A 20620-nucleotide genomic window follows, 5' to 3' on the forward strand; every position below is an offset into this window, starting at 1 on the left:
GGGGTACACAAACTCTGGGTCGAAAATTAAAGCATGGAAGCAACTAAAAACCTCTAAAAGCTCTGAGTTATGTCCAAATAACTCAGTTTTAGTTCCATCAGTCCACAGCAGCTCATTCCAAAATGAAGCCGGCTAATCCAAATGTGCTGTAGCAAACCTCAAGCGGCTCTGTTTGTGCTGTGAGTGGAGAAAAGTCATCCTCTGCATCACTCACGTACAGCATCTCCTTGTGTAAAGTGCACCAAATAGTTGAACGATGCACAGTGACTCCATCTGCAACAAGATGATGTTGTCGGTCCTTGGTGCCGCTCTTTGGGTTGATTCTGATTGTTCTCACCATTCTTCACTTCTGTTTATCTGAAATTTTTCTTGGTCTGCCACTTCGAGCCTTAACTTGAACTGTGGTCTTCCTTTTAACATGGAATATGTCCCTAGCTGTGAAAACAGACAGCTGAAATCTCTCAGACAGCTTTCTGGATCCTTCCCCTAAACCATGATGTTTAATATGAGTTGTTCTGATACCCCCATGTTGCTACTCTTCAGAGAATATTCAAAGAGGATGGAAACTTACAGTCGGCACCTTTAAATACTCTTCTTATAACTGGATTCACTTGTATGGAGGCCAAGGGTCACTGAGCTTACCAAACCAATTTGGAGTTTCATTAATTTGTTTTAAACATTTTGGAATCAATAAAATGGCAACGATGCCCAAATTTATTTTTAAATGTTTATTTTAACAATTATTGTACACTTTCTGTAGATCCAATAAACTTTGTTTCACTTCTCAGACATCACTGTGTGCGTCTCGTATATGATATCGTTAAATGAAAAGTTTTGTGGTAACAACAAACAATTACCGAAAAATCATGAAAATGAATTATGCTGCCCAATCTTTCTCATCTCACTGTACTTTTAGGGACATGTTTCATAACCACATTTAATGTGAAGCACATGCTTTTGGCAAGTGGATCTTCAAATAGGGGTAGAAGAAACAAATGACTGAAATAACAATTAAATACTTCCAGACATGTTATTTAGCATAATTGCCAATAAAAAACATTATTGTTTATGCAAAATCATATTTAAATTATTAACATAAATCAGTAAAGAATGGACTTGTGAGAGGACATGAAAGTGTATCTTATTGAAGATCACTTCCCCTTGAAAGTCATTGTGTCTGAATTTGTGTAATCTCCTGAGATCTGCTGCTGAGAGTTGGTTTCAACACCACCACTGTTTATTTGGACCAGCGCTGAACTCAGGGTCACTCACCTTCCATCATACCTAGTCCTGAAGATGAAGTCAGACCACACACACACACTCACACACACACACTCACACACTTCTTTATATAGCTTGTTTTTTTCTACTGTCTGTTTCCTCATTGTGATTATTCTGTTGTGGTCAATCCTTCAATCAGTGAGGGGTGACAGCCACACTCACAGCTGTCATCCTACATCTAGCGCTTTAGTCCGTCCCTCAAAAATATTTCCTCTCACTGAAAAATCCCATCTAGTAAAAAATAAATCCAAACCAGGTTGGGTTCACAACTGTTACAGTTGAGGTCATATGTATAAACATCTTCCTATAGACCCCAATAGATTTCTACCATCACAGATGAGGTCTGTTATCATGACCACCTTCTTTATTCTTAGACAAACAGAATTATTTAATTATAAATAACACATGTCTGTCTTTCTATCGTAGTGAGGACCCTCCAATGACTTCCATTCAATTTTGTGATTTCACCATGCCTAACCCATACCCCAACCTAACCATAACTAATGCTGATCTACTCCTAACTTTAATCTTAACTCAAACTTAATTCACACTATACCTCTAACTGGTAGAGTAAGCTTCTGGTATGCTTCTAAAAAAGTGAGGACCAAAAAATGTCCTCACTTTGTAGGGAAAATGGTCAAAATGGTCCTCAGTATGCAGTGTGCATAAGAACACAAACACACACACACACACACACACACACACACACACACACACACACACACACACACCTTAGATGCAAAACTATACTGTGACCCTCATCTCAGCAAAGAACAGAAGGTCTGAACCAATGAGAAGCAACTGTGGCTGCTCCGGTTTTGCCTCCTTGTGTTTTTAAAGTCAAGTCGTGCTGAAATGCTGCAAGAAACACTTTGTTATCTCCACTGATTGCAGCTTAACCCTGGGACTTGGTGTGATTTAACATTTTTACATTCCCCCAAAGCTGAACAAGTCACCAGATCTGGGAGTTCCATGATAGAACCGACGTTCAGAGTGGATCTCTTATTGTGTTTTAAGTGATTCTGGTGCACAGATGTGTCTGGTCCCTGCAGGTGCCTGGAGACTGATATTGGTGTCAGAGGGAAACTGTGTGTGTGATCTGCTGAGCAACAACAAAAACAAAACAACATTGCTTCCATCTCTCGTGGCTCAGGGATAATTGAAAATAAATTGTGTCGTGTCGCAGTGCCGCCGCAGAATAAATACTAATTTGTTCTGCAGTTGGAGGATGCAGACAATGTTTTGGTCTCCTTTAGCAAACCCCATCTGATCTGACTGTTTCACCTTTTTAAAGGGTTAAAACCCACCTGCAGGTTCCCTCAAAAGACTTGTTTAAATCTTATTAATTATTTAGTTATGAAATAATATTCTCTTAAACCCTTTATTTATGATTACTTTGGTGTTTTGTGTAGAAACAAGATAGAGAAAGCTGTTAAACGCTGTTTAAAGGCTTTAATCCTTCATTTGTTTATGCTTGAGGAGAATTCTGATACTTTAAAAACATCCATCCATCCATCCATCCATTTTGTCCACTTATCTGGAGTTGTGTCGCGGGGGCAGTAGTCTAAGCAGAGAGGCCCAGACTTCCCTCTCCCCAGCCACTTGGGCCAGCTCCTCCAGGGGAATCCCAAGGCGTTCCCCAGCCAGCAGAGAGACATAGTCCCTCCAGTGTGTTCTGGGTCTTCCTTTATGTCTCCTCCGGGTTGGATGTGCCTAGAAAACCTCTCCAGGGAGGCGTCGAGGAAGCTAATCTACTCCAAGCCCCTCCCGGATGACCGAGATTCTCACCCTATCTCTAAGGGAGAGCCCAGACTCCCTGTGGGGAAAACACATTTTGGCCGCTTTTATCTGTGATTTCATTCTGTTGGTCACTACCCGAAGCTCGTGACCATAGGTGAGGGTAGGAACGTAGATCAAGCGGTAAATCGAGAGCTGAGCTGGAAGGCGAAGGATTTGTTGGAAGTTCACTAAATTGGAAGAAACGAACCAAAATCTTACATGTTTTTGTGACTGCCTTAAGGTATGATTCAGTTCTTTGATAAAGTAAACCTTTGTGGATTTTATCCTGTTTATAAAATGTAGTCCTCATCACATCGTGTTGTGGTTTGAACCTTTTGATCCATCTTTGATGAGCTGTGAGAGTTGTTTCATCAGTTGCTTTGCTCTGTGACCCAAACGTTGGTAATGTCTGACAGACAAAGGTTGTTCTGCACAAAGGTGCTTTATAAGTCTCAGTGTTTCAGTGTTGCCCGTTCCTTCCCCCAGCTGAGCACATTTATGCACAAAGTCAGACTTCCTTCTGCACGGTCTTGCACACGTTCACATTTTTACACTTAAGACGATTCATAGCAATGTCTCAAGCATGGACGTAATTTTGTCATGTCCCCCCCACTTTTTCCAAAGTCAAGTTTTGAACCCTGCACTTTTTACCATCCAAAAACAATATTACGCTATATTAAATTCACACTGGTAGAGCTCTAGGACCAAGGGGAAAACAACCGTTTGTGTTGAAGCCTGTTTCCCATTAGAACATACTGTAAAGATAACACCCCCCCACCCCCCTGTGTCCCCCCCCCCCCCCCCACTTCTAAAGTGAAAATTACGTCCTTGGTCTCAAGCAAAAGAAATAAAATGGTTTAAAACATAAGAAAATATATCAGTGATTCTGATTATGAATGTCAGTAAACTTTTTGATTTTTAACTACAAAGTTTTTGAAGCTGGTAAAAGATACAATAAAAAAAGTTACTGAAGGCTTTACAGTGTTCAAGTCCCACTTTGTAAGGCTTGACTGAGAAAAGGTCCAGTTGATCAGAGATGTGGAAGAATAGAAACACAATTTAAAATGTGCTTAAAATTACATCAAAACTAAATATTTTTTCTTTTAGGATCAAAATTAATTAATGAAATTATCAAATAATATCACTACATTTGAACTTTTTTACTGTGCAGTGGTGATGATGGAGATGATGATGATGACGATGATGATGATAGAGATGATGATGACGATGATGATAATGATGATGGAGATGATGATGATGATGATAGAAATGATGATGTTGATGATGGTGATGGTGATGATGGAGATGATAATGATGATAGAGATGATGATGATGGTGGTGGTGGTGGTGGTGATGATGATGATGATGATGATGGAGATGATAATGATGATAGAGATGGTGATGATGATGATGATAATGAGGATGGAGATGATCATGAGTTCAAATTCCATTCAGGAAATGTTGTCAATTGTTCCAGGGGTCCTCAACTGAATTTGGTCAAGTTTTTTTTCCAGCAAACACCACTGAAGGTATGAAGCTCTTCTAAAATAAAGTTCAAATATCATTGTATCTTAATTTATTACAGTTTAAAATGGCCTTGTTTCCCATCTGGGCTGTTTGATTGTGGTTTTAGTTGTGTTTAGAGAATGTGGACAGTTGTAGATGTTTAAGACGTGAAACTGTAGAGGCCCCCAGTTGGGGGGCGTTAGGGTTAAACAGGTTAAGTTATCAATGGAAAAAGTAGATGGGGTAAAATTTAGAATATGGAGCTGAACTGTGGGTGTGAAAGATTCTGTTTTTACTCAGAGACTGAGCGTTGCTTGACTGAAGACAAAGTGTGAAGTAAAACTAAAAAGAATATCAGAAATTATTCAAATGTTCTGAAATAATTTACTGTTTGAATAAAATAGTTTCTAACAAACCACAAGCAGTAGTTTTTTTTTTGCACAAAATCTAGAATATAATTTAGCAAAAATTCAACCTAAAGCCTTGTGAATAAAACGCCTCCAGTTAAATTTTTGTATGATTTTTCAGCAAAATTAAAAGTTCATTTAAAAAAAATCATTGTTTTCAAAAGTCTTAGATTTATTAAAAGTTACAGATTTATAACAAAATAAATATTATTGTCAATTTACAGGATTGACAATAAAGTTCCATGTTCCAATAGCCAGTTTTTGTGTCCGGGGATTGGACCGCCAAAGCTACTGTACCACCTTGGTCTGCATCCCAATCCCCATTGCACCGGACCCTTCATGTTCCTCCTGCAGGTGGATGAGCCCATGTATCCGGTTAGGTCTGGGCCTGGCCGGGCCGGGCCAGGCCGGGCCCCTTGGGCGAAAGCCCGGCCACCAGGCGCTCGCTCACAGGCCCCAACCTCAGTTCTGGTTCCAGGGTGGGACCCCGGTAACCCTCCAGGCTGGATACTCCGGCTCTTTGGGGTGACGATGGCACAGGAGCTTAGTGCTCGCCCCGTAATCGTAAGGAAGAACAGGACAAGATCGTGGATATAAGCGGCTGAAATGAGTTTTCTCCACGGGGTGGCTGGGCTCAGCCTTAGAGATAGGGTGAGGAGCTCGGATATTCAGGAGAGGCTCAGAGTAGAGCCGCTGCTCCTCCATATTGAGAGGAGTCAGTTGAAGTGGTTTGGGTATCTTGTTAGGATGCCTCCTGGATGCCTCCCCAGCGAGGTGTTTCAAGGCATGTCCAACCAGCAGGAGGGGCCGACCCAGGACACACTGGAGAAAGTACATCTCCGAACTGACCCAGGAACGCCTAGTTGGGATGCTGCCCCCGAGACCTGGACCCGGAGAGGTGGAAGAAGATGAGATGACGAGACGAGGTGAGAATTTACATGATGTGAAAGACTATAGTGGAGCTCTATGTAGCAATTATTACATATTAATGATGACCAATGAGAAGTGATTTTCCATACAAATATGAAATGGCAATCTGATTGATATTTTAATGTTCAATCAGAAGATTCTAGGGTTCTTTGCTTCTTCAGGGACCATAAACACACTTCGTATTAATTCAGACAGAGTCAGTATACAGTTTATAAAATGAATTTAATTCCTTTTCCTAAACTATTTAGAACCGGCGCGTAAGGGCCGCGACATGCTGCTCCTGACCCCGGCTTTCCACAGGAGCCGTCAGCAGCAGGTTACTGCAGCAGCACGTCATAGCTGCTGATAGGAACCGCTGTGGTCAACAGAACCTTTTCCACCGGAGCCGTCAGCAGCGCGAGTCGGCCGCGTCTCAGGAGCAGCATGTCGCGGCCTTTACGCGCCGGTTCTATTTTCTACGCGCGACGCCTCTGAAACGGGTCAAGTTCGACATTTTTGGGGAAGGAAAGACAGGAAATCGGACGCGGAAATGGAGAGAAGCTCCTGAGATTTTCAGAATAAAGAACGTACTGCCTTCCGGTTGCTTTACTTTAAAAAAAGTTACTAACTGTGCAGCCCCGTGAGAAGTTATCACCTAGCTAGCGGTCTCCTTTGTTTTTCAGGTCCGTATTGGCGATTATAAAATGGACAGAACATAAAACACAAACATTTTGAAGCCATGTTGTAGTTTTCTCCTGCTTGTTGTTGTGTTTACTGACGAAGTCACTCGTGTGACTTCGTGCTCGGTCGGTGACAGCTGCTCCCCTGCTGCTTCGCGTCTCGTGGGAAGGGCCAAGCAGCAGCTAACGCGAGCAAGACGTGCTGCTGCAGTAACGTGCTGCTGACGGCTCCTGTGGAAACCCGGGGTGAGACGCGGCCGACTCGCGCTGCTGACGGCTGCGGTGGAAAAGGTTCTGTTGACCACAGCGGTTCCTATCAGCAGCTATGACGTGCTGCTGTAGTAACGTGCTGCTGACGGCTCCTGTGGAAAGAAGGGGTGAGAGAAATTGTGAATTCTGGGTGTAAAAGAATTTGTTGTTTGTTTAAAACTAGAGTTGTTTATTTATAAACCTCATCAGACACCAGTATGAGACTATAGAGTAGAGTTATTTTAATATCTATATAACTTTTTATATTACAATTCTCATTTCAGCTCTTATGATTTTATATTTTAACCTTAATTTAACCTTCTTCCGGTGTTTCCTCTGTGGGTGCCCTCTGCCCCAGGGGTGGAGGTTGGCCGTGGCGGCCTGGTTGGGCGCCCTGTGTCGGTGCCTCGGCTACTGCTGTGGATCTGCTGCTGTCAGGGCAGATGGCTCCCCTGATGGTTTTTCCTGGGAATGTGGGTATGCGGGGCCATTTTAATTTGTTAAGCACTTTGATTTGCATGTTTTGCATGATTAAGTGCTATATAAATAAAGTTTGATTGATTGATTGGTTGATTGATTGATTGATTGATTGATTGATTGATTGATTGATTGATTATTGATTGATTGATTGGAAATAGGGCGTAGATTATTGAAGTTTGTGGGGTCTAGGCCAGGTTTCTTCAGAAGAGGTGTAACTATTGCAGTTTTGAAGGTTGGAGGGACAATGCCAGAGCTTAGAGAGCAATGAATAATATTGGTTATGAGAGGAGCGGGGGAAGAGAGGCAGGGTTTAACAAGAACTGTAGGGAGTGGATCGAGCTTACAGGTGGAGGGTTTGGGTTTGAGGATAAATTTAGTGATGTCATGGACTGAGGGAAGGAAGGTGGAAAATGTAGTTGAGTGATGTGGGGAGGGGAGAGTGATGTCCACTTTGGAGACAGAAGCACTGTGAGAAGCTAGATGTTGATGGGTGTCGGTGTGTGTGTGTGTGTGTGATTCTGTTTAGCATGCATGAGGCAGCACAGCAGTAATTAATGAGTAGCTTCTAAATGGTGCTATGTGATCCTACATGGTAATGAGACAGCATTTGTGTAGAGCCAAGCATGAAAATTAGCTCAGTAGTGAGGAATTATTAGACTGCATAGGTGTCCCCCACTCAGGCTGAAAAGCACCATTCAGAATATTTAAAATGTCTTAAAAATGTTTTGCCACAACCACTTATTTTTCATCATTCATTTCAAGCAGAGATGTTAGGTGTGCAGTTCCCTTAAACTTTGTAAAACTACCTGCTTTATGTGGAAGAAATACACAGTCTGACCAGAATATGGCTTTTTGTAGACATTGAATCTGTCGCATTGAATTTTTATTCTGTGAAATTGTGTATTTGAATTGTATTATCCTTAAATACACCAGTCTAAATTTCAATCATAAAGCTGTAGAATTTAAATTTCTAAAATTTAACACAATTTAAATATAAAAAAATAGTTTTACAGCAAAAATTCAACAACTGAGGTGACCTCCTGGTGACCCACGCCAACGTAATTGTCACTCGATGATTTGAGTAGCTTTTAGCCATTAACTCATTCACTGCCAGCCGTTTCCCTATTAGAAAAGCCCTTCGCTGCCAGTGTTTTTAAGTATTTTTACTGTTTTTTTAAGAGTCACAGAACGTTGCACGCTAGGATGATGTCAACGCCAAAACTAACAAAACAAAGAGGAGACTCACCTCTTACATCAGGAAGAATCTGCGTGTTTCAAGCTTTATCCGTTCTTTCATAATCCGTTGTTGAATTGTGATCGACAGAAGCTTTTCTGGTTCATGCCTCGCTTTTTTTTACAGCAGCGGCCCAAAACGATCTCCTAACACGGGGGTCGGCAACCCGCGGCTCTGGAGCCGCATGCGGCTCTTCCATCCATCTGATGCGGCTCTCTGTGCTTGTAAAATAATGAATGGATATTTAAATAAAATGCTTTATATTTTACTGCATTAATTTTACATCTGTATGCCAATTCTAAATGTAAAGATTGTCTTCGTAAACCTGAACAGTTCCAACCCGGTCTTACTGTGAGACCGGGATGACGCGTCACGCTTGTGCGTAATCATAGGTGCTTTCTGAGCTGAAGATGTGAGATTCTGGGATTCTCCTCAGACGGCTCCTGGATGTGTCGCCACATTGGAGACGGGAACAAGCACTATTCAGCCAAAGTTTCATAATCAGGGAACATTTTCTAAGTGACATGTCTCGCTTCAGTCGGAGGAATCTTCCTGCATGAGCTCTGGTTCTGCAAGGCGCTCCAAGCCCCTCTCCACATCTTCAGCTCGCTGTGCACCGTACGTACGCGCTGACAGCGAGCTGCGCTGAGCAGTGTCCAGTTCAGATGTTCAGATGGAAATCTTTTCTTGGGTGATTTAGCAACATCTGCGATGCAGTTCGTCTGCATGCGTCGGGGTAATTCTTTCTATTCTTTCTCCGTCAAAATAAACGGTCAAATATGGGAACTGTCCGGTCAACACAACACAAGCACTGCTTTTAACTGTTCTGTTTTCTTGTGAAAATTGTTGCAAAGAGATATAATTCAACTTGATTAACACCAGAGCCAGGCACACTGCACCGTTGTCTCCGTCACTGTAAATGAGGGAAAAACAAAATGATCGGATCCTTTTCTGACCTTCCCCACCTACAAAGTTTAATTACAACAATCAAACGTGACAGAGCCTGGATTTGTATTCTGAACAGTCTAAACATGTTTTAAAAAGAAACGTATGACAAAAGTGGCGCCTGCTCAGTAAAACCACCAACAGGGTGAAAAGTATCAAAATATTGTAGGCAGAGACGGGCTACAACTTCTGGATCCATTTTATATAAATCGTTTTATTGATTATCGTCTTATGAAAGATAACTTTGACGTACACGAGCGACCGGTACTGGCTGCTGTCACCTGTTGTGATTGGTTAAAGCAGCTCTCTGCTGTCTGAGGGTAGGCCCCGCCCACAACGCCGCGGCTGCTGTGGCTCCCAGTGTTTTCTTTACTGTGGGAAACGGGTAAAAATGGCTCTTTGATGGGAACAGGTTGCCGACCCCTGTCCTAACACATGGATTTTCTGCTTCCTGGTCACATGACATGTGACATACTCAGATGAAGATCGGCTTTAGAGGTGGGATGTTTGTTCTCACGGTGCGGGGGCTCGTTCCGACACCCACACAGTAAAAAAAATGCAAATGACAACTTTAGTTGTCAATGGCAGTGAATGAGTTAAAATTACACTTCCCTGATCATGTGACACCAGTGTCGCCAGGAGAATATGCATTGAATATTGTAATATTGCAGCTGTTGTTGAATTTTTAGGGAGGAAATTTTTGCTGTTCAAATGTTCATATTCCATATTGTATTGCCAGTCTTTTTTCCTGATGTTTCTGCTCCTTTATGAATTTTTTCTCTGTTAAATTGATTTTTTCAGCACTTTCGTCAGCTGTCACGCTTAGTGGTACAGTGCTTTAGAAATAAACTTGGCTTGATAAGGTCAGTGTTTTAAAAAGTAAATTTCTGGTGAGACTTTATTTCTTAGCTTTGACATAAAATCACGAAACTAGTAAATAAATGTACAAAACTAAAAATAATCCCCCCTCTTTTAGTTGTGTGGTATTGCAGCACTTTGACAGCTTCTTGATCCAGAAAAAAGCAGCTTTTGTTGTCATTTCTTGTTGGAGGCACATCGTTGAGTCTGACTAGCACAGCAGGCGGCGAGGCAAACAAAGAGATGTTTTATTGAAGCTGCGTGAGGATCAGGGAGGCGGCTTTTACTGTCTCCGCTGTGTGCATTACAATATCCTTGTCGTGATAGTTATTGTCAAGGCATCATTCAAGTTAAACGCTCGTGGAGCCCCAAATGCAGCAGCAATCTACAAGTGTTATTACTGTCAACCAGCCTGGGTGATGTAACAAAAGCCACATCAACAAATCCAAGTTGGCAGCAACAAACTGTCTTAATAAGTTGCAGCTTGAGACTTGTTTGCATTCATGAGGTCACACACCTTCTGCTTCTCTCAATTATGCTGGTTTTCTGATTTAAATGGACCCAACTGGTTTCACTCCTATCTGTCTGACAGGAGTTTCAGCATTCACATAGGCGATTGCTCTTCTCCTTTTATCCCGCTCCCCTGGGGAGTTCCCCTGGGCTCTATTCTAGGTCCACTCCTCTTTTCTATATATAGGCTTCCACTGGGAAACATCATTGCTAAACATGGCCTACATTATCACATATACGCTGATGACTGTCAAATTTATATGGCTTTAAATCAATCAAGTTCCATTACTCAGCTCTCGGAATGCCTCTGAGGAATTAAAACCTGGCTAGCTTCCAATTTCCTGAAGTTCAATGACACTAAGACCAAGGCCATTCTTTTCAAACCAAAACATAATCTGCATACTTTGCTGCCTTTGATCTCTCCCCCCTAAACCTTAATTCATGTGTGACCAGCCTTGGGGTTAAACTGGATGTTGACTTGTCAATGAGTGCACATGTTAATGCCACTGTTCGATCCTGCTTCTTCCAGCTTCGTCGCCTTGCCCGATTAAAGCCCATTCTTAAGAGGCCACACTTAGAATCAGTTATTCATGCATTTATCACTTCCAGACTCGACTTTTCTAACTCGGTTCCAATTGGTGTAAATGTATCTGTCCTAAATCATCTGCAGAAAGTCCAGAATGCTGCAGCCAGATTTCTTTCCAATGCAAATAAATGCTGTCACATCACTCCCATTCTGGCTGATCTACACTGGATTCCTGTGAAATTTCGAATTCAACACAAAGTTCTAATGTTTACCTACAAAGCCCTGAATGGTCTAGCCCCCTTATACCTGTCAGGGCTGCCCCCCCCCCCCCCCCAGTCACTAAGGTCTGCTGATCATCTATTGCTCAAAGTCCCTACAATGAATGAAGTATAAAGCTCGTGGGGAGCATGCATTCGCCTTTGCTGCTCCCAGACTCTGGAACGCACTCCCTTTGGTGTTACGCCAGGCTTCACTGGCACAGTTTAAATCCAGCCTGAAGACACTTTTTTTTTTATTTAGCTTTTGGTCAATGGTCAGTCTTTTATGCTGTGACTCTCCTGTTTTCACTGACTTCTGTTTTTATTGACTTCTCTTTTTATTGGCTGTTTTAAACTTTTGTATTGATTTTAGGTGTTTCTATTTTATGACAGTTTTTATCTGTTTTAATGTGTACGTATGTGAATTTGAATGGCTTTTTAGGTTTAACTCTGTGCAGTGCTTTGGTCAGCAGACATGCTGTTTTTAAATGCGCTATATAAATAAAATTGGATTGGATTGGGTTTATCAGATGGATCCATCAGTGAGGCTGAGAAATGTCCATCTTCACAAAAACCCAGAGAAAGACAGCAGAAAATTTCATTTACAGAAACGGGTTATCAGGTTCTCCTCAAACTTATTCCGTCAGAGCCTTTTTTTCAGTCTCTGTTTCTGTTTGTTTAAAGTTATATTTGTCCGCAAAATTTAACATGTTTGTTGTTGTGATGTAAGCTTTTTAAAAATGTTTTGTCCCTTCAACTAACTCATGAAGTAGTCTAATAAAATGTACTGCCTAACATCTGGAAATAGCCAGGGGATGGGCGTGAGTTCAGCATACTGACAGCCTGATGGAGGAAAATGACTCTCAGTCTGCTGGTTCTGGCCTGGAGGCTCCTCAGTCTCCTCCCAAAGGGCAGGGGACTGATAAAGCAGTTGCTTTCGGTATCAGGCGGGTTTGATAGCTGTCCTAGAGGGACGGAAGGGGGGCACCAGTGATCTTCTCAGCTGCTCTCACAATCGCTTCAGGGACTTCTGACAGGATGCAGTGCAGCTGCCGTACCACGCAGTGATGCAGTTGGTCAGGATGTTTTTGGAGGTGCACCATCAGATGTCAGAGTGTACTGTCTACGGACGGTCCCTATAAGTGACCCTCTTGTGCAGAAGAAGACAAGACATCAAACGCAACGCGTTGCATTAATGGATGCTTCAGATGTTAGCATGTACTGTTGCTGCTTCACACCTCAGTGAGCATTCAGATTGTAGTTGGTTTGAAAAACATCAGATATGTGTTTGATTTGTGATTGTGACCACTTTTAAAAGGGTATTCGCATCTGTTCAGCCAACTCCTTTCAAAGCTCTCTGAAAATTAAAAGCGCCCTGTTTGTGATTAAGTTTTGATCTACCTTTTGATTCATAGTGGCATGGGTGTAGCAAACACTATAATATTTCCTTTCAGATTTTGAAGAGAATCGGTTTCATTGAAACATTTGTAGACTTTGTGATAACGTTGATTGTTGGTCACTAAAATATCTGTTTTTTTTTCTTCTGTTTCTAAATTTTGAATTGACAAAAACACTGTTTCTTTATCTTGTCCTCAGCAGCTCAGACGTTTTGATGAAAATAACAAAATCTAAGTTAAACGTTTGCTCTTGTTCTGGATAAAGATTCGTGCTTCAGGGGTATTTTACTTGTTTACTGAATTATTCATCGCTGCTCCTCGAGGAATTTTTCTGCTCTAGTGCAGATTTTCCACCAGACAGCTTGATATCACATTTAAATGAAATAATAATTCATCAGCACTACACATCATTAACACTAATGCATCATGGGACATCCTGTGTCCTCTATCATTTCTATATTCTTTTTAGAGTTTTATTACTTTCTGTTTGTGTTTTCCTTCTTCTCTTCTGTTTTTGTCACTTTCCCATCCAAAGACTTTCCCCTGAAGCTCACATGTCAGCCTCTCAATCTTTCAATTTTCTGCCATGGAAAAAGCACTTTAATTTATCGCTCCATCTGTTTATTGCATGCCATCTCCTGTTTCTGCCCTCCTTCCTCCCCTCCTGGGTTTCCCCTCCTCCCCATCTGTTTATGTATGCTCTTAATCACTTTTCTGTCAAACTCCTTCTGAAGATTTCTTTGTCCTTCACCATACCAGTCCCATGGCCCTGAAACGTCGAAAGTTGGCCCTTACTGTGGTTTTGCTTTAGACTGATGCCGAAACGGCTGCAGTTGTTGGGTTCCTCGAAAACTACGGGAGTCACTTTTAAGGCAGAACACCGGGCCGGGCTGCAGTTTAGTCTGAAAGCTTTTATTTCTTCTTGACTCGAACACCAAACAGTAGTCATCATTTCTGCTAAATTACTGTATATGTCACTAACAGTTGAAGCTAAAATGTTTAAAATCAATTATTAGCTTCTTTTATAGCTGTTTTGATTTTTACAGGAGATTAATTTCACTTTGCGTTTGTTCTGCAGTCCTGGAGTCAACGTGGTTATTGATTTCTGTTGATATCAGTGCTTATTCTCTCTTTAGCCATCAGGAAATCACAATATAAGACAAATGGACCAAAATACAGCCTCCAATTTTACTTCAAACACACCATGAGGAGGACATACGTACCTTATCAACATTTGGACACCATGCTCTCTTTCTGATTTGTCCTCATTTCTTACTTTCTGCGTCTCTGTCACAGATCACGTTCTTCATGCTGCTGTCTGCAGTGTGTGTGATGCTCAACCTGGCGGGCTCCATCCTCTCCTGCCAGAACGCTCAGCTCGTCAACTCTCTGGAGGACTGTCAGCTGGTGAGACCAACTGGAAATTAACCCGTGCATTTTCCACTTTTCCCATCGGGAATGTTTAACTAATAGTTTTAAAGGCACCCTAGGGAGCCGTTCACCACCGTTTTCACTTTTTATGCAGAAAAGTGACCACAGCAGATGTAAATGCCGCTGAACTGCATAACCTTTTAGTTAGAGAAGTGCAATAATAATAGTTTAAAATAATTCATAGTTCCTTTGTGACTCTTAAGGACTCAGAGGAGTAAATAAAAACATGCTGAGAGTCAAATCGTGGAGAAGAAAAGCAACTATTAGACTGACTCATTCATGAATAAGTAATGTTTTAGGAGTGATGTTCATATTTAACACACGCTTGGGTTGGATTTGATTTTCTTAGCAGCACATTTCACGTCAGTGGGTTTGAATTTACCGACAGGCAGAACTTCTGTTCAGAGCAGACTGCAGAACTGAGTCAACACTGAAACTAAACTCAGCTGTTTGTTCACGGCCAGCATGACTCATCATCATCGCTCCGATCTGCCAGGATCAGACAATTAAATTAAAAACTGAGTTTCAGGTGTTTGGTTTCACACTTTTGTCTCCAAAAAAGCTGTAAAAAGTGATCTAACCAGATTGTTGGACACGTGCATGGGAAGAAATGAAGTCCACTTATCTTTGTCATGTCCTTTGTAACGTGTAACGTAATAGCGGTGTTCCACCCACAACCGCATTCACGACCGGGAGTCATTTTGACGTGAAACGGGAGTGAAAGCGTTTCAAACGGCTGATCCCGTAACGTCACGAAATCGCAGAAAAATTGCAACGCCATACGTGATTTCAGACGCTCACACACAACAATAAACAAGGAGAAGGAAAGCTGCATGCATGAAAAAATGTCTGTGGATTGTTTTCACAGGAAATGGCGTACTGCATGTGACCTTTATTTTGAAGGTTTCCGGATGTTTTGTGTTTGACTTCCTGTCTGGCTCAATATTAACTGCGAAGTTTGACGTGTTTTGGAAGTGTAGCGTGTCACAAATAGAGTCGAAACGTAATGATGGCGTGTCCTCGCTTCTGTGGCGCATCCAAAACGTCACACATCGATGCCGGTGGAAAGGAACTTATCCGCTATAATGGCGGTTAATTGCCGCTTAGTACATTTTGCAGCTGTTTCGCGGCCCTTTTGCGACACTCAGACGTGCAGTGGAAAGAATGAGTTAGGCTAATGCGTCCGCATCAGTACAGAAACACGAAACGCCGTTATCCGTCCTCGCAAGGGTTCTCCAGCAGGCTCACAAGGCCGGACGGAGTCGTGCCCAGATTTTTAAACCTCCGTCAAACGAGACGGAGAACGCAAGCTTGTAATTGGTCAGGACGCTGCTTTCGTCAACAGGACCTGCCATTGTGCCCTCAAAAACATAGAGAAAGCTGAAGATATCTGGAGGCAGACATGGAGCAGCTTGAAGATTACCTCGTGGGGAAGCTCTAAAACAAAATGAAGCTCTTGGCGTAACATAAAACTGAACATTTACAAGGGAAAAATCACATAAACTAAGCATAGACTGCCTTTTTGAATTTACGTTTGTGCCTTTGTTAAAATAAAGAAATCCAAAACTCCATATTCCCAACATTCCTTAATGAGATGCTTAGCTGGTGCTTTTAAGCTGGTTTTGTAGCAGCAGGGAGTTTGGACCTGTGAGGAAGCTCTTTGTGGTTCATCAGCCACCCAACCCTCTAACCAACCATTTTCATGTTTTAAGCAGCTTTTCTCCTTATGCATGTGGGACCAGGGAAGTATACCGACTTCACTGCTTTGTGCAGCTCCCCAGAGAGCCCCCCGCCCCCATCACCGCCACGTGACTGAAATATTAATGTTCCTGATCTTCTCTCCCCAATGTAATTAGCCCATACTTGTTGAGTTCATGTCCTGCTTTCTCTCAATCTGGGACACACGGTGGAGGTGTGTTGTACCTCAGGCCTCACAGAGTAGCTCATGAAAGTCCTTTTGTCTTGCTGTACGCTGATCCAGCCTTTCACGGTCACAGAATAGTATCATCTGCATCTCACATGTGTGTAATCTACTTTTTAACCAAGCATACACACGTCGCTTGTGTCTTCTAGAAGAAATGAGTTAAAGTCTGATCTGTGCGTTTGTGTCCTTGTGTCTGTGTGTTGATGCACGTGTGCGTGGTATGCCTGCTTGAGTGCGGATGTGTGTTCTCCCCTCCTCCCCCCCAGATCAAGTTTGACAGCGATGGAGTGTGTGTTTGCTGTGAGCTACAGAAGCAGAGCTCCAGCTGCAACAACCTGGGGGAGACGCTGAAACTGAATCCGCTGCGGGACTGCAACACCATACGCTTGCGTCTCAAGGTGAGTGTGTTTGCAGAGACAGCTTGAGGGTTTTCACAAATTGAAAACGTTCTTGATAAATAAGCTTGTGTTTGGATTTCATTAAAATTGGATCAGTCACCAAATCCAGCTTTTTAACTGAGTCTTTTCCAACCTGTAACTGCTCATTGTAATAGGTAATGTTTTAATATATATATAAAAAAAACATTCTTATTGAGTGGCCTTCAAACTCTCTGTGATATATGTTTAAGAGGCCAGACTGAGGACAACCGATGAAAAAGATGCAAATCAAATTCTAAATCTAATCATGTTCACCTGATGTGCAAAATTTAATTTCTTATATTTATTATCTTTTTGTCTTTTTTTCTTTTCCAGTCCAGTGATAAAAATTGCAATCTGATTGAGTTGTTGGGTAAAATGGGTTTGGGTCGATTAGCTGCCTGAAGCTACCTGGTTTTCATCTGCAGATGTTGCTTGTTTAGACCCTCCCTCTACTTTAATCAGCATCAGTCAGTTTCTGAGCCCAGTGTGAACGAGCTAAAGTCTCGACATGCACAAGCTAGTCGTTTTGTGCAAATGGTGGTTTCTACACAACCGTCACTCTCATCTGATGCGTGTCGGGAACATCTTTAAACTGCAGCCGTTAGCCGTTAGATCTGAGAAAGTTCGGTGAGTTCATCATTGGTTTGTAAAATTATTAATGCTGTGCAGTGTAATGTTGGCCTGTTACAAACCCTGAGGTTGTTTAGGCGTTGTGGTAGAGGGGTAACATAACAACTGGTGCGGAGAAAGAGGGGAGTGTAAATAAAATGTATTTTTATTAACAAGGGCAAACACAATCACTCAGTCCTTGACTGGAAAATACAAAACGCAAAATATATTCGGATATAACTAACGAAGGCGACGGAGAAAACTCAAAACACCTGAGACAAATGGTCTCAGGGGAAAAAAAAACACGAGAATATCGGTACTAACAAACAAAAGAAAAATGCCCGAACTAACTAACTAAAACAAATCTCGACGGCTATTTCTATTCTAAATATTACTACTAACAAAACTTAAAGCGCGCTCTAAAGCGGAAAAAACAAACCGAAATTCAAGCACTATGGCAGACAAAACGGGACCACTAAACGAAAACGACTAATAATTACTCGAAGGTTAAACAAAAGGAACGATCTATCTTAACTATCACGCTTATCCAAGTTCTTTACCGAATTTCACCAAATCTAAACCGTATGTCACAAAGATCAAAACCGAGGAGAGAAAGAGAGGGTGTTAAGCTGTGAATCTCTCCACGAGAACTGAAGCTGCAGTCCTTTTAAACCATCCGTCCTCATTAGTTAATGGTATGCAGCCGGGACAGCGAAGGTGGGCGGAGGTGGAGGCCAGCCTGACGAAGGACCTGTCCAAGGTCCTGAACAGCATGGAGAGAGCAGGACTGGGCCATTCAAGGTGCGGGAGCCCAGGATCCGTAACATGGCCGTTTCTCAATATGCAAACTCGTCTGAACTTGTGTACTCGCGTATTTGTGAAGCGTCATCCACTCTGGCCCAAGTACTGTTCCAATCCTAAATATGTATCATGGCAGTTCTTTTTTTATCGAGGAGGCATCCTCCTGTGGTCTTGGGCCAGCAGGATGTCACATAATGCTTTGTGTCGCAAACCATTGTAGAGGAGAAAGCTCATAACTGTTATGGTAATATAAAAAATACTCTACATAAATAAATAAATAAATAAATAAATAAATATAAAGATGTCTTTTGTAGTAGATAATTTTGTGTAACCTATAAAAATTGCTTTGTGTAATTTTTTCTGACTTCCCAATACCTGAAAATGCAAACTAGCTATTCCCCTATCAAAATAAAAGCAGGATAAAAAGTGGAGTAAATAATATACAAATTATATGTATTCATTGGTGTTTAAGGAAATAACTAGATTTTATTTCGTGCGTCAGGTCATTTTTAAATCGTATCATAAAGCAACGCTTGTGGCCATAAAGTAACAGTTCTGTTACAAATGTCCTCAGCCTCAAATTCTGTAGAAAGGCTCTTCTGATGTGTTTGACAAGAACGTACGAGCGTGCTTGGGTATTGGGGAACAGCAAATGCCTGTGGTTCCAGATTGGTGTGGCATTTTTTTATACTTGCAACATTCCCAGACTGTAGTATCTAATGAAACAATAGTGATGATGATTGATCTTCTGGCCTTCAAGTATCTCTCATGTTTTAATGAAATAACTTTTCTATCACATCCTGGGTTCCCAACCACAAACTCTGTGGGGTATTTTAGGGTGTAGGGTGTTTTATTTTAAAGAAAAGGAAATATTACATCACTGTAACAGTATATCAGTTAAAGGTAGGGATGGACAATACATCAATACTGGTATCGAAGACCTCTTATGATGAATTATAAAAAAGGAAACCATGTTCCCTCGCCCAGATGTGGGTCACCGGGACTCCCCTCTGGAGCCAGGCCTGGAGGTGGGGCATGTTGGCGAGTGCCTGGTGGCCGGGCTTTCACCCATAGAGCCCAGCCGGGCACAGCTCGAAGAGGAAACGTGGGTCCCCCTTCCCATGGCCTCACCACTCGTGGGAGGGGCCAAAGGGATCGGGTGCAGTGTGTGACGGGTGGTAGTCGAGGGCGGGGACCTTGGCGGTCTGATCCTCTTGGCACATGGAATGTCACCTCTCTGGTGGGGAAGGAGCCTGAGTTAGTGTGTGAGGTTGAGAGGTTCCGTCTAGATATAGTCAGACTCACCTCAATGCATGGCTCTGGCTTTGGAACCAGTTTCCTTGAGAGGGGTTGGACTTTCTACCACTATGGAGTTGCTCCCACTGAGGGGCACCGAGCAGGGGTGGGCATACTAGTTGCCCCCCATCTTGGTGCCTGTACGTTGGGGTCTGCCCCAGTGAATGAGAGGGTAGCCTCCCTCCGCCTACGTGTGGGGGGACGGGTTCTGACCGGTCTGTGCTTATGCACCAAACTACAGTTCAGACTACCCACCCTTTTTGGAGACCTTGGAGGGGGTGCTGGAAAATGCTCCTTCCGGTGACTCCCTTGTTCTGCTGGGGGACTTTAACGCTCACGTGGGCAATGACAATGAGACCTGGAGAGGTGTGATTCGGAGGAACAGCCCCCCTGATCTGAATTCGAGTGGTGTTTTGTTATTGGACTTCTGTGCCAGTCATGGATCGTCCATAATGAACATCATGTTCAGACATAAAGGTGTCCATATGTTCTCTTGGCACCAGGATACCTTAGGCCGCAGCTTGATGATCGACTTTGTTGTTGTTTCGTCTGACCTGCGGCCGCATGTCTTGGACACTCGGGTGAAGTGAGGGGCGGAGCTGTGAACTGACCACTACCTGGTGGTGAGTTGGCTCAGATGGTGGGGGAGGATGCCGGTCAGACCAGGCAGGCCCGAACGTATCGCAAGGGTCTGCTGGGAACGTCTGTCCGTCTCCTGTCAGAAGGAGCTTCAGTTCCCACCTCCGACAGAACTTCCAAAATGTTCCGGGGGAGGCGGGGGACATTGAGTCTGAATCGATCCTGTTCCGTGCCTCCATTGTTGAGGCGGCCGACCGGAGCTGTGGTCGCAGGATCGTCGGTGCCTGTCGTAGTGGCAACCCCCGAACCCGCTGGTGGACACCGGCGGTTAGGGATGCTGTCAAGCTGAAGAAAGAGTCCTATCAGGTATTTTTGGCCTGTGGGACTCCAGAGGCAGCTGACGGGTACCGGCAGTCCAAGCGGAATGCGGCTCGGGTTGTCACCAAGGCAAAAACCCGGGTGTGGGAGGAGTTTGGTGAGACCATGGAGCAAGACTTCCGTACGGTTTCGAAGAGATTCTGGTCCACCACCCCTCAAGTAGGT

General features: G+C 42.9%; 1 protein-coding gene across 2 annotated transcripts in view; it reads left to right on the forward strand.

Moving 5' to 3' along the window:
• fam189a1 (family with sequence similarity 189 member A1) overlaps positions 1 to 20620 on the forward strand; it is a 151176-nt gene that overhangs the window by 107514 nt on the left and 23042 nt on the right. Inside the window, exons 3-4 of one of the 2 annotated variants that reach the window (XM_015953149.3) lie at positions 14315 to 14425; positions 16607 to 16771. In XM_015953149.3, the coding sequence (XP_015808635.3) occupies positions 14315 to 14425; positions 16607 to 16771 (276 nt within the window). The remainder of the gene's footprint in view (positions 1 to 14314; positions 14426 to 16606; positions 16772 to 20620) is intronic. The other variant, XM_015953150.3, reaches the window with a different exon arrangement.

The sequence above is a fragment of the Nothobranchius furzeri genome, chromosome 9 (genome assembly GCF_043380555.1).
Source record: "Nothobranchius furzeri strain GRZ-AD chromosome 9, NfurGRZ-RIMD1, whole genome shotgun sequence".
NCBI lineage: Eukaryota > Metazoa > Chordata > Actinopteri > Cyprinodontiformes > Nothobranchiidae > Nothobranchius > Nothobranchius furzeri.